The sequence below is a fragment of the Neolamprologus multifasciatus genome, chromosome 19 (assembly GCF_963576455.1).
Source record: "Neolamprologus multifasciatus chromosome 19, fNeoMul1.2, whole genome shotgun sequence".
Classification (NCBI taxonomy): Eukaryota; Metazoa; Chordata; class Actinopteri; order Cichliformes; family Cichlidae; genus Neolamprologus; species Neolamprologus multifasciatus.
The window spans coordinates 16,730,771-16,744,088 of NC_140457.1; the positions used below are offsets into that span (position 1 = coordinate 16,730,771).

The 13,318-nt window shown below is 42.9% G+C and overlaps 2 protein-coding genes across 2 annotated transcripts; both read right to left on the reverse strand.

The window, feature by feature from the left end:
• Positions 1-3,394: 3,394 nt before the first annotated feature.
• Positions 3,395-7,177, reverse strand: LOC146496317 (tonsoku-like protein). Its single transcript, XM_085144261.1, has 7 exons — positions 7,078-7,177; positions 5,344-5,651; positions 4,986-5,157; positions 4,712-4,887; positions 4,554-4,627; positions 4,301-4,434; positions 3,395-3,880 (listed from the first exon to the last, which is right to left on the reverse strand). The coding sequence occupies exons 1-7, from the start codon at positions 7,175-7,177 to the stop codon at positions 3,684-3,686; spliced, it is 1,161 nt and encodes a 386-aa protein (XP_085000387.1). The 3' UTR covers positions 3,395-3,683.
• A 1,114-nt stretch (positions 7,178-8,291) lies between these two features.
• Positions 8,292-11,907, reverse strand: LOC146496318 (tonsoku-like protein). Its single transcript, XM_085144262.1, has 8 exons — positions 11,752-11,907; positions 10,248-10,555; positions 9,890-10,061; positions 9,616-9,791; positions 9,458-9,531; positions 9,205-9,338; positions 8,578-8,784; positions 8,292-8,302 (listed from the first exon to the last, which is right to left on the reverse strand). Exons 2-8 carry the CDS (start codon positions 10,395-10,397, stop codon positions 8,292-8,294), a joined length of 924 nt encoding a protein of 307 aa, XP_085000388.1. The 5' UTR covers positions 10,398-10,555; positions 11,752-11,907.
• Between the last annotated feature and the right edge of the window lie 1,411 nt (positions 11,908-13,318).

Consider the following 13,318-nt stretch of genomic DNA (forward strand, 5'->3'; position numbering starts at 1 on the left):
TCCTTTATGGCAAACATCTGGACAGGGCAAAGCAAATGCCACAAAGGAGTGTGTGTGATATTTGGTGAGGCATGTGCGCCTCAATCCCTAATAACACTGGGGATGAGGGTCTTTTACAGAAACCATTAATAAATTGGGAAACATGGGTTGATGGATTTAATTGGGAAAAATATATCATACACTGAAAGACTTCCTTATCTAAACAACGGGTTCTTATGAAAGAGCAGCTTGATGTAACTAAGGTTAAAGTTTTCTTCTGCAGATGAACAACGGAGGCTGTTTCATTTCTGTATATGATCTCATATTGTGTTTTCTTTTATAACTGCCATCCTTCAAACAAAGGGTGGAGACTCAGATGGAGAGAAGATGACCATAAAGTGTGAATTTGGTTTTATTTATCCTACTGATTATAGGGAGGATGCACATTATGGAATTTCTTTGAGTACGTAATTGTGCTGATGTTATGTTCAGTAGTTAGAAAAGAAATCCCCATGTTTTTATGTGATTCTTAATTGTGGTATCACAAAGGGTGGAATGTGGTGGCAGATTTCTTTTCTCATGCATTAATCACATATTTAATTATATCACATTAGTTATAGTAATATCACTTTCTCACTTTACCATAGTAAGAGCACTCCTGCCACTCCTTTACATGCATGTGGAAAGTTAACACAGTGAGGCCATTGTAATGGGAGACGTTAAACAGATAGTGAGACTCCTTCTGCTTATCAGGGATGTAAATCCTTAGGTGAAGGCTAAGCAGAAAACAAGGTCATAATTCTCTCTGTGCGGGAGAAGGTATAGCGTTTATAGTGTGGCAGCAATTTTTCACACCAGTCTATTAATTAACGAAAGACCAAGACAGACTTTTAATCCATTTGAAAGCCTGATGCTTAACATTGTCCACCCCAGCTGTAAAACTCAGAAACCAGTCTTACTTGTTATCATATATTGTCAACCTGGGACTGACACAGAGTTTCTCTCTGATTTCTCAGACTTTTTATCTGATTTAGTGCTCAGCTCAGATAAAATAATTATTGTGGGTGATTTTAACATCCATGTAGATGCTAAAAATGACAGCCTCAACATGGCATTTAATCTGTTATTAGACTCAATTGGCTTCTCTCAAAATGTAAAAGAACCCACCCACCACTTTAATCACAGATCTTGTGTTAACATATGGCATAGAAACTGAACATTTAACAGTGTTTCCTGAAAACCCTCTCCTGTCTGATCATTTCCTGATAACATTTACATTTACAATAATTGATTACACAGCAGTGGAGAGTAGACTTTATCAAAGTAGATGTCTTTCTGAAAGCGCTGTAACTAAGTTTAAGAATATAATCCAGCCACTGTTATCATCTTCAATGCCCTGTACCAACACAGAGCAGAGCAGCTGTCTGAACGCTACTCCAACATTGGTCGATTGTCTTGTTAAAAATTTTACCTCCTCACTACGTACGACTCTGGATACTGTAGCTCATGTGAAAACTAAGGCCTCAAATCCGAAGTACCTGACTCCGTGGTATAATTCTCAAACACGTGGCCTAAAGCAGATGACTCGTAAGCTGGAGAGGAAATGGCGTGTCACAAATTTAGAGGCTCATCATTTAGCCTGGAGAAATAGTTTGCTGCTTTATAAGAAAGCCCTCCGCAAAGCCAGAACATTTTACTATTCGTCACTGATTGAAGAAAATAAGAACAACCCCAGGTTTCTCTTCAGCACTGTAGCCAGGCTGCCAAAAAGTCAGAGCGCTACTGAGCCAACCATTCCTTTAACGTTAACTAGTAATGACTTCATGAACTTCTTCACAAATAACATTTTTATCATTAGAGAAAAAATTACCAATAATCATCCCACAGATGTAATATAATCTACAGCTACCTTTAGTACCATCGATGTTAAGTTAGACTCTTTTTCTCCAATTGATCTTTCTGAGTTAACTTCAATAATTACTTCCTCCAAACCACCAACGTGTCTTTTAGACGCCATTCCTACAAAACTGCTCAAAGAAGGCGTTTTCAACTCGTCATATCTTCTAGATGTATTTTTCTTTAGAGACCTGAAAACCGCCTTGATTTTTTTAAAAAAGTTTTTATTAAAGCCTGCTGATTGTTACAGTGAAAGAATGATGTCGACAGCCCGTGTACTTTTGGAGTTACAGAACATTTTGTAACACGAAGAAACAGCAGTTTTCACCTCTCAGTTGTGGTAAACGCTTGAAATATATTATGGAGAACGCGCTTTGGGAGCGAGAGACCCGGGTTGAAATCTAGCCAGTGGCAGTATCTAATATCTTTCCCCAATTCACTTTATAATTACAAATTCTCAACACTTGAAAATTCCCATGTGTTCTGATCAAAACAGTGCAAGAATGAGCTCTTTAGCTTTTGATTTTCAACTTATCCACATTGACACTCCTGCATGTCACAAATACATTGCACAAAGCGCATCTGTGGCTGTGTACCATTTGTGGTGCGTTGGCTCCCTCTGCTGCTATGCGCCTCATTCAAATGTCGCCGCACATTTAAAAATGCAGGGTGTTTTTACACTGTCATAGATTCTAGATAGATTTCTTCAGAGACCTGAAAATCGCTGTGATTATTCACCATAGCCTGCTGAGTCTTACAGTGAAAGAACAATGTCAACGTGGTGTATGTGGTGTATGCCGTACAGTGCAGCGAGGAATGCCCAGACCTCTACATTGGAGAGACCAAACAGCCACTTCACAAGCGCATGGCACAACACAGAAGAGCGACCTCCACAGGACAAGATTCAGCTGTCCATCTGCATCTTAAGGATAAAGGACACTCTTTCGAGGATGCCAATGTTCACATTTTGGACAGAGAGGACAGATGGTTTGAAAGAGGAGTGAAAGAAGCCATCTATGTCCACTGTGAGCGACCATCTTTGAACAGAGGCGGTGGTTTACGACACCAACTCTCTGCCATCTATAATCCAGTTTTGAGATCCCTTCCCAGACGCCTTAAGGCCCACTCACACCCTGGGCCATCTGACCTCAGGAATTCGCATGATAAGGTGGGGCCAGGTTTCACAATGAAATCACCCGAAACTCTGGCTGATTGGGACCCACACCCAGTTCCACACCTTGGCTCAGGCGATTAGAGGATCATCAGGGGGTCCTTTTGTCCCTCTGTGGGGGGACACTCCCACTAGGGTTATATCTGGGACTCTCCACCATTTGACCTTAGAACTGAAGAAGCTTCTCGGATGAGAGGTGAAACGTCTTCAAGTAACTTAAAGAAGTCCAGACGCTTTTCTTTGCAAACTCCTTTGACTACGATGACCTGGATGACTGAGAACCTTCACAGACACAATGTCAACGTATAGCATCGTCGGTTACTTTAATTGTGTTTGTTTTTTTTAATCAAATCCTACGAAACAGGACCATTGTGACACAAAACCTCTCACACACTAACACAAACTCTTTATACAGATACAGAGCTTTACATGTATAAATAAGGCAGACAAAAATGCATAAAACACAAGCTATCAGACTGTTGGTGGACACCATGTCACTTTATTTTGTTTTCATCTAGTTTCTTTTTGGTGTAGCCTCATTAAACAAAATGTTTATAAAAATGACCACTTTTATTATGAATTATTATGAAATTAATAATTCATTATTAATTATTTATTATGAACACACCTGCCACCCTCAAGTGGAGGTGGCAGAGAGGAGGCACTTGGAGTTTCGGTCGAGAAAGTGTCCGTGTGACTGAGTCCTGTCCCATCGCTGCTTCAAGGTCTGTCGGTCCAGCTTGTTGAGGGCCTGAGAGCAAAGACGGATATCCTGGACCAGCTCTGACAAACTGTCCAGGTCTTGACTCTCCCAGGGGCCAGAGACCTGACAACCTGCAGGTTAAGCAACAAAGAAACATTTTATTTCATATCCATAATTTCCATCCCCCCCCCCCCCCCCTTATAAATATTTGACATCCAAATGTAGCCTATTAGCTAGCATCCAGTAATGTTTTCTGCTCCATAAAATGGAAAATTAATTCACAACTAATCTTTTTTTTTTTTTTCCAATCTTTAAACCACACTTCTATATTGTAATGTCTGTGTGTGTACTCACCATGTAACACCTCTGTGCATACATACTAAATGTTCAAACTTAGAAATGTGTCAAAAGGAAACAGACTGATAGCAAGAAACAAACTGTTGCCAAGTACAACTTTGCACAGGTGATAAAAACATCAAAGAAATCCAAATTGTGAATTAGTGTGAAACTCCATGTCCATGGAGTATCTCCAAGTTCACACATATGCATACCTTCGAGGTTTAGAAGTGTCAGTGGTCGACGGGCCTCTCTGACAGACGCCAGGATGTTGTGAAGTCCCGCTGATGTAACAGACGGATTTCCTGACAGATTCAGACTCACCAGTGTGGGACACGACGAGAGGCACCTGTGAAATAATAATAAAAAGTCCAACAGGCCAGTAAAGGGTGACAATTTAAACAAAGGCAAAGCCCTAATAACATGAGTAATAACTGAGCCGTAGAAATGACGCCCTCACACACAAACCTCGCCAAGGTAGCTACGCTGCTGTCTGTCAGCCCATTTGCAGCCAGGCTGAGGTGGGTCAGAGAGCACTCGTCCTGCAAAAACACAAAAGTCTTAACCTGATTGCACAGTTATATCTTTCGACAATAAATGACATTGCATGATTTTTGCGTGCACACCTGTGACAGGACTTTGGCGAGGTGTTCCAGTGCCGGGTAATCAGCAGGCCCTCTGCAGACAGCTGACAGGTCCACGTGTGTGAGGCAGTGGAGGGGCAGAGTCTTTAACACCAGCTCAAAGCCGGTGGAGCCCAGGGGATTGTGGGACAGGCACACTGCTTTCAAATGGCCTGTGCCTGAACGTTCAGAAGATGTAAAGTTAGTTGCAGTTTTGCTTATGGGTGGGAGTTCAGTGAAGCTTAAGGCTTCAGTCAGCTGCTTGTTAGAGAGTCACCTGTGAGCACGCTGGCTAGCAGCAGTCGATGCTGCTGAAGGAAACGAGCAGTGAGGCCACAGGCCTGCAGAGACAGCTTGGCTAGCACAGGGCAGCAGGACAGCAGACAGGACAGAGACTCAGACACGCCGTCCCCCAGTGGGTTCATACTGAGGTCCAGCTCCTCCAGGCACTTTGAGTGGAAACGAGCAGAAAAAGCAAATGATCACGAGAGCCAATTCTCTCTGACAGATATCATTGATACGAATCAGGTTAGCTTGTTATTAAGATCTAAGGTAGTTATTAAGACCAGAGGTAGTTAAATACAGGTTAGATGGTAAACCTGGAGCTGCCAGTATTGGCTAGCTGAGGCCCTTACCGGGAATGCAGGTGCACTCTGTCCCTTTAAAGCATTTACAGCCTTCTCCAGGCCGTCCCCTGTAATGCAGTTGGCAGAAATGTCCAGCAGCTGCAGACGAGGCATGGTGAGCGTTGTGGCAATCAGCTCAGGGAGAAGATTGTCAGACATACTGTTTTCAGAAATTCGCAGCTCGGTGAGGCTGGCCTGAAGTTTTAGGGCACGGAGGAGCGGGCCGAGGGAAAAGGCGGCCAAACCGAGTCCGCACACTGACACGGAGGAACCCCAGTCCTGAACCTCACATAGCCGGGAGACACGCTTGTTCTCATCTACAGGTAGAAAGAGACGGTACTTCATAACAGAATACAAAAATGCACATTATTAAACCCCGATTCTTTTGTCCCCATGATAGAACACAGAAAACCGACTCATAGTGTGTTAAAACATTTATATTTCTTTTTATTCAATCATCTTCCGGAAGAGAGAGACCCCTGCACAGCTCAAACGCCAGTTGCAAGAGCTCTAACATTTTTAGCTCAACATGTGTCTTATATGGTATTATTTCTGTACTTCAGACGTCACACACACTTTCAAACATTGCTTATATGGAAAGTTCCTCCTTTCTGTGTCTATCTATTAATATGCACTAAAACCTCCTGTTTTTTAGTCTGGGTGAGCACTTTGTGAGTCAAAAGTGGCCTTGCTCTATAAGCCTTCATTATTAAAGTACATAAAACAATATAATAAGGAAAATAAGGATATTGATTTCATTCATTTTAAAGCTCAGTTTTTAAAACCTTACCATGTAACTACAGCCCAGGCAATGCAGCAGCACATTAATGACTAACCTCGTATGTGGATGGATTATCTCAGTTGTTTGGTCCGTTTACAGCATCCTGCCATGCCACTGCATTTGTCCTCTAACCATCGGGAACCCTCACCTTAACTCTTATCCAGTGGAAAAAAAGTTCCCGTTCATCACTGTGTTAATGTTATGCTAACATAGCTGTTTCGCGAGTCACATAGCACATCACTATATACCAGCTAGCCAAACTTCAGTAACCCTACAAACATCACTGCTGCTTACTTTCCTGTCTTCATGTATGTCGGAAGTGATAGCAGAGCTGTGCCTTTTAATTTGTTTTAGAAATCCCTCAGTCAGAACCTGGTATATTATATTTAGATGGAAACTAGCGAGCTAACTCTCTGCTAACTTCTAACTCTGTTACATTTCAGAAATTCTTTTTTCATGGATGCCTGGGTGTTAAACTTCATTGTTACACCTGGTAGAGCAGCCACACTGACTAGCATAGCGATTTTGCTAACTGAGGAGTTGGCAACACTGCTTGTATTCAGTGGTTGAGAGGAGGTGGCAGAAACACTTAGCAGGAAGGTGAAAAAACCCAGGACCACAGTGATACTGGGAATTCCACGGTGTTCACTGTCTTCAGCAACCTTTCAAGGGCCGGTTGAAGGGCTACAGTCTTATCATACATGTGCAGTGTTCCTACAAGCCATAAGGTTACCTTGAGTGAGGAAGATGATGATTTACAGTCCGTCTGAGTCCATAGGTTGATGTGCAAGCACATTTGTCCCATTCTCCACAGAGGGCAGTGACGCATAGGTGTGACATCAGGAACACTTAAGTTGCTGCGTTAGAGTGACAGCAGAAAATCAATCAATATTGGTTGTTATGGTTGCTATGGACGCCAAACACGCCACCCATTGTGCAACGGGTGTGCACTTTAAATATACCCCTTTTGCCCTGTGTTACAGGGCCGCCCAAGTGGCACATGGGATCGTGACAGGGCCCGTGGCGGAGATTGAAGACAGAGGGCAGCGGTTCGAATCCCATGCGGACCAATGTAGGGGACAAACAAAAAAATATTCCAGTGTCCCTGTTTCTGAAATTCACCTGCTAGGCTTGCTTACAAGCCTACAGGCGAGCCTATAGATAGGTTCACTCTGCTTTTTTACTTACCACTGTCTCAAAATCTCTTTTCCATCAATCAATATTGCTTGTTATGGTTGCTATGGATGCCAAACACGCCACCCATTGTCGCTTTCTCAATCTTTTCTTCATGTCCCAACAAACGCTCTATTTTGCCTTCATTAACACAAATTATACATCAAAACGTAGCTATTTTTCTTGCCTTTCACAAAATGACACTGTCATTATTGTAGGAGTCGCCGTTTTCTTGCATATGGCCTCGAAGCAACACAGTTAAAAAATGTCCACATTCAAAGTATATGGAGACTTGAGTGAAAATGACAGCTGAAATTCTGTAACCGAGGCGTTTTCAACTCGTCATATCTTCTAGATGTATTTTTCTTTAGAGACCTGAAAACCGCCTTGATTTTTTTTAAAAAGTTTTTATTAAAGCCTGCTGATTGTTACAGTGAAAGAATGATGTCGACAGCCCGTGTACTTTTGGAGTTACAGAACATTTTGTAACACGAAGAAACAGCAGTTTTCACCTCTCAGTTGTGGTAAACGCTTGAAATATATTATGGAGAACGCGCTTTGGGAGCGAGAGACCCGGGTTGAAATCTAGCCAGTGGCAGTATCTAATATCTTTCCCCAATTCACTTTATAATTACAAATTCTCAACACTTGAAAATTCCCACATGTGTTCTGATCAAAACAGTGCAAGAATGAGCTCTTTAGCTTTTGATTTTCAACTTATCCACATTGACACTCCTGCATGTCACAAATACATTGCACAAAGCGCATCTGTGGCTGTGTACCATTTGTGGTGCGTTGGCTCCCTCTGCTGCTATGCGCCTCATTCAAATGTCGCCGCACATTTAAAAATGCAGGGTGTTTTTACACTGTCATAGATTCTAGATAGATTTCTTCAGAGACCTGAAAATCGCTGTGATTATTCACCATAGCCTGCTGAGTCTTACAGTGAAAGAACAATGTCAACGTATAGCATCGTCGGTTACTTTAATTGTGTTTGTTTTTTTTAATCAAATCCTACAAAACAGGACCATTGTGACACAAAACCTCTCACACACTAACACAAACTCTTTATACAGATACAGAGCTTTACATGTATAAATAAGGCAGACAAAAATGCATAAAACACAAGCTATCAGACTGTTGGTGGACACCATGTCACTTTATTTTGTTTTCATCTAGTTTCTTTTTGGTGTAGCCTCATTAAACAAAATGTTTATAAAAATGACCACTTTTATTATGAATTATTATGAAATTAATAATTCATTATTAATTATTTATTATGAACACACCTGCCACCCTCAAGTGGAGGTGGCAGAGAGGAGGCACTTGGAGTTTCGGTCGAGAAAGTGTCCGTGTGACTGAGTCCTGTCCCATCGCTGCTTCAAGGTCTGTCAGGTCCAGCTTGTTGAGGGCCTGAGAGCAAAGACGGATATCCTGGACCAGCTCTGACAAACTGTCCAGGTCTTGACTCTCCCAGGGGCCAGAGACCTGACAACCTGCAGGTTAAGCAACAAAGAAACATTTTATTTCATATCCATAATTTCCATCCCACCCCCCACCCCCCCCTATAAATATTTGACATCCAAATGTAGCCTATTAGCTAGCATCCAGTAATGTTTTCTGCTCCATAAAATGGAAAATTAATTCACAACTAATCTTTTTTTTTTTTCCAATCTTTAAACCACACTTCTATATTGTAATGTCTGTGTGTGTACTCACCATGTAACACCTCTGTGCATACATACTAAATGTTCAAACTTAGAAATGTGTCAAAAGGAAACAGACTGATAGCAAGAAACAAACTGTTGCCAAGTACAACTTTGCACAGGTGATAAAAACATCAAAGAAATCCAAATTGTGAATTAGTGTGAAACTCCATGTCCATGGAGTATCTCCAAGTTCACACATATGCATACCTTCGAGGTTTAGAAGTGTCAGTGGTCGACGGGCCTCTCTGACAGACGCCAGGATGTTGTGAAGTCCCGCTGATGTAACAGACGGATTTCCTGACAGATTCAGACTCACCAGTGTGGGACACGACGAGAGGCACCTGTGAAATAATAATAAAAAGTCCAACAGGCCAGTAAAGGGTGACAATTTAAACAAAGGCAAAGCCCTAATAACATGAGTAATAACTGAGCCGTAGAAATGACGCCCTCACACACAAACCTCGCCAAGGTAGCTACGCTGCTGTCTGTCAGCCCATTTGCAGCCAGGCTGAGGTGGGTCAGAGAGCACTCGTCCTGCAAAAACACAAAAGTCTTAACCTGATTGCACAGTTATATCTTTCGACAATAAATGACATTGCATGATTTTTGCGTGCACACCTGTGACAGGACTTTGGCGAGGTGTTCCAGTGCCGGGTAATCAGCAGGCCCTCTGCAGACAGCTGACAGGTCCACGTGTGTGAGGCAGTGGAGGGGCAGAGTCTTTAACACCAGCTCAAAGCCGGTGGAGCCCAGGGGACTGTGGGACAGGCACACTGCTTTCAAATGGCCTGTGCCTGAACGTTCAGAAGATGTAAAGTTAGTTGCAGTTTTGCTTATGGGTGGGAGTTCAGTGAAGCTTAAGGCTTCAGTCAGCTGCTTGTTAGAGAGTCACCTGTGAGCACGCTGGCTAGCAGCAGTCGATGCTGCTGAAGGAAACGAGCAGTGAGGCCACAGGCCTGCAGAGACAGCTTGGCTAGCACAGGGCAGCAGGACAGCAGACAGGACAGAGACTCAGACACGCCGTCCCCCAGTGGGTTCATACTGAGGTCCAGCTCCTCCAGGCACTTTGAGTGGAAACGAGCAGAAAAAGCAAATGATCACGAGAGCCAATTCTCTCTGACAGATATCATTGATACGAATCAGGTTAGCTTGTTATTAAGATCTAAGGTAGTTATTAAGACCAGAGGTAGTTAAATACAGGTTAGATGGTAAACCTGGAGCTGCCAGTATTGGCTAGCTGAGGCCCTTACCGGGAATGCAGGTGCACTCTGTCCCTTTAAAGCATTTACAGCCTTCTCCAGGCCGTCCCCTGTAATGCAGTTGGCAGAAATGTCCAGCAGCTGCAGACGAGGCATGGTGAGCGTTGTGGCAATCAGCTCAGGGAGAAGATTGTCAGACATACTGTTTTCAGAAATTCGCAGCTCGGTGAGGCTGGCCTGAAGTTTTAGGGCACGGAGGAGCGGGCCGAGGGAAAAGGCGGCCAAACCGAGTCCGCACACTGACACGGAGGAACCCCAGTCCTGAACCTCACATAGCCGGGAGACACGCTTGTTCTCATCTACAGGTAGAAAGAGACGGTACTTCATAACAGAATACAAAAATGCACATTATTAAACCCCGATTCTTTTGTCCCCATGATAGAACACAGAAAACCGACTCATAGTGTGTTAAAACATTTATATTTCTTTTTATTCAATCATCTTCCGGAAGAGAGAGACCCCTGCACAGCTCAAACGCCAGTTGCAAGAGCTCTAACATTTTTAGCTCAACATGTGTCTTATATGGTATTGTTTCTGTACTTCAGACGTCACACACACTTTCAAACATTGCTTATATGGAAAGTTCCTCCTTTCTGTGTCTATCTATTAATATGCACTAAAACCTCCTGTTTTTTAGTCTGGGTGAGCACTTTGTGAGTCAAAAGTGGCCTTGCTCTATAAGCCTTCATTATTAAAGTACATAAAACAATATAATAAGGAAAATAAGGATATTGATTTCATTCATTTTAAAGCTCAGTTTTTAAAACCTTACCATGTAACTACAGCCCAGGCAATGCAGCAGCACATTAATGACTAACCTCGTATGTGGATGGATTATCTCAGTTGTTTGGTCCGTTTACAGCATCCTGCCATGCCACTGCATTTGTCCCTAACCATCGGGAACCCTCACCTTAACTCTTATCCAGTGGAAAAAAAGTTCCCGTTCATCACTGTGTTAATGTTATGCTAACATAGCTGTTTCGCTAGTCACATAGCACATCACTATATACCAGCTAGCCAAACTTCAGTAACCCTACAAACATCACTGCTGCTTACTTTCCTGTCTTCATGTATGTCGGAAGTGATAGCAGAGCTGTGCCTTTTAATTTGTTTTAGAAATCCCTCAGTCAGAACCTGGTATATTATATTTAGATGGAAACTAGCGAGCTAACTCTCTGCTAACTTCTAACTCTGTTACATTTCAGAAATTCTTTTTTCATGGATGCCTGGGTGTTAAACTTCATTGTTACACCTGGTAGAGCAGCCACACTGACTAGCATAGCGATTTTGCTAACTGAGGAGTTGGCAACACTGCTTGTATTCAGTGGTTGAGAGGAGGTGGCAGAAACACTTAGCAGGAAGGTGAAAAAACCCAGGACCACAGTGATACTGGGAATTCCACGGTGTTCACTGTCTTCAGCAACCTTTCAAGGGCCGGTTGAAGGGCTACAGTCTTATCATACATGTGCAGTGTTCCTACAAGCCATAAGGTTACCTTGAGTGAGGAAGATGATGATTTACAGTCCGTCTGAGTCCATAGGTTGATGTGCAAGCACATTTGTCCCATTCTCCACAGAGGGCAGTGACGCATAGGTGTGACATCAGGAACACTTAAGTTGCTGCGTTAGAGTGACAGCAGAAAATCAATCAATATTGGTTGTTATGGTTGCTATGGACGCCAAACACGCCACCCATTGTGCAACGGGTGTGCACTTTAAATATACCCCTTTTGCCCTGTGTTACAGGGCCGCCCAAGTGGCACATGGGATCGTGACAGGGCCCGTGGCGGAGATTGAAGACAGAGGGCAGCGGTTCGAATCCCATGCGGACCAATGTAGGGGACAAACAAAAAAATATTCCAGTGTCCCTGTTTCTGAAATTCACCTGCTAGGCTTGCTTGCGAGCCTATAGATAGGTTCACTCTGCTTTTTTACCACTGTCTCAAAATCTCTTTTCCATCAATCAATATTGCTTGTTATGGTTGCTATGGATGCCAAACACGCCACCCATTGTGGCTTTCTCAATCTTTTCTTCATGTCCGAACAAACGCTCAATTTTGCCTTCATTAACACAAATTATACATCAAAACGCAGGTATTTTTCTTGCCTTTCACAAAATGACACTGTCATTATTGTAGGAGTTGCCGTTTTCTTGCATATGGCCTCGAAGCAACACAGTTAAAAAAAAATGTCCACATTCAAAGTCTATGGAGACGGTTAGAGTGACAGCAGAAAATTGTGAGCGTTACACTTGTATGCGGCTTGAAGTAGGTACACATTGCCAGGGATGTGGTTGGCACGGCTGACTAGATAAGGCCTGGTGAAGAGCTAATGAAAAGAGGCGAAAATGGGGGTGCGGCTGTGCACGGGTGTGCACTTTAAATATACCCCTTTTGCCCTGTGTTACAGGGCCGCCCAAGTGGCACATGGGATCGTGACAGGGCCCGTGGCGGAGATTGAAGACAGAGGGCAGCGGTTCGAATCCCATGCGGACCAATGTAGGGGACAAACAAAAAAATATTCCAGTGTCCCTGTTTCTGAAATTCACCTGCTAGGCTTGCTTACAAGCCTACAGGCGAGCCTATAGATAGGTTCACTCTGCTTTTTTACTTACCACTGTCTCAAAATCTCTTTTCCATCAATCAATATTGCTTGTTATGGTTGCTATGGATGCCAAACACGCCACCCATTGTCGCTTTCTCAATCTTTTCTTCATGTCCCAACAAACGCTCTATTTTGCCTTCACTTAACACAAATTATACATCAAAACGTAGCTATTTTTCTTGCCTTTCACAAAATGACACTGTCATTATTGTAGGAGTCGCCGTTTTCTTGCATATGGCCTCGAAGCAACACAGTTAAAAAATGTCCACATTCAAAGTATATGGAGACTTGAGTGAAAATGACAGCTGAAATTCTGTAACCGAGGCGTTTTCAACTCGTCATATCTTCTAGATGTATTTTTCTTTAGAGACCTGAAAACCGCCTTGATTTTTTTAAAAAAGTTTTTATTAAAGCCTGCTGATTGTTACAGTGAAAGAATGATGTCGACAGCCCGTGTAC

Coding starts and splice junctions, on each gene's coding strand:
- LOC146496317 (XM_085144261.1), bottom strand. CDS start 7,177: ATGGGATTCGAACCGCTGCCCTCTGTCTTCAATCTCCGCCACGGGCCC. Junction 5,652..7,077: donor TGTAACACAGGGCAAAAGGG/GTATATTTAAAG, acceptor TTCTACCTGTAG/ATGAGAACAAGCGTGTCTCC. Junction 4,888..4,985: donor GCTAGCCAGCGTGCTCACAG/GTGACTCTCTAA, acceptor CTGAACGTTCAG/GCACAGGCCATTTGAAAGCA.
- LOC146496318 (XM_085144262.1), bottom strand. CDS start 10,397: ATGTCTGACAATCTTCTCCCTGAGCTGATTGCCACAACGCTCACCATG. Junction 9,792..9,889: donor GCTAGCCAGCGTGCTCACAG/GTGACTCTCTAA, acceptor CTGAACGTTCAG/GCACAGGCCATTTGAAAGCA. Junction 8,785..9,204: donor GACACTTCTAAACCTCGAAG/GTATGCATATGT, acceptor CTTAACCTGCAG/GTTGTCAGGTCTCTGGCCCC.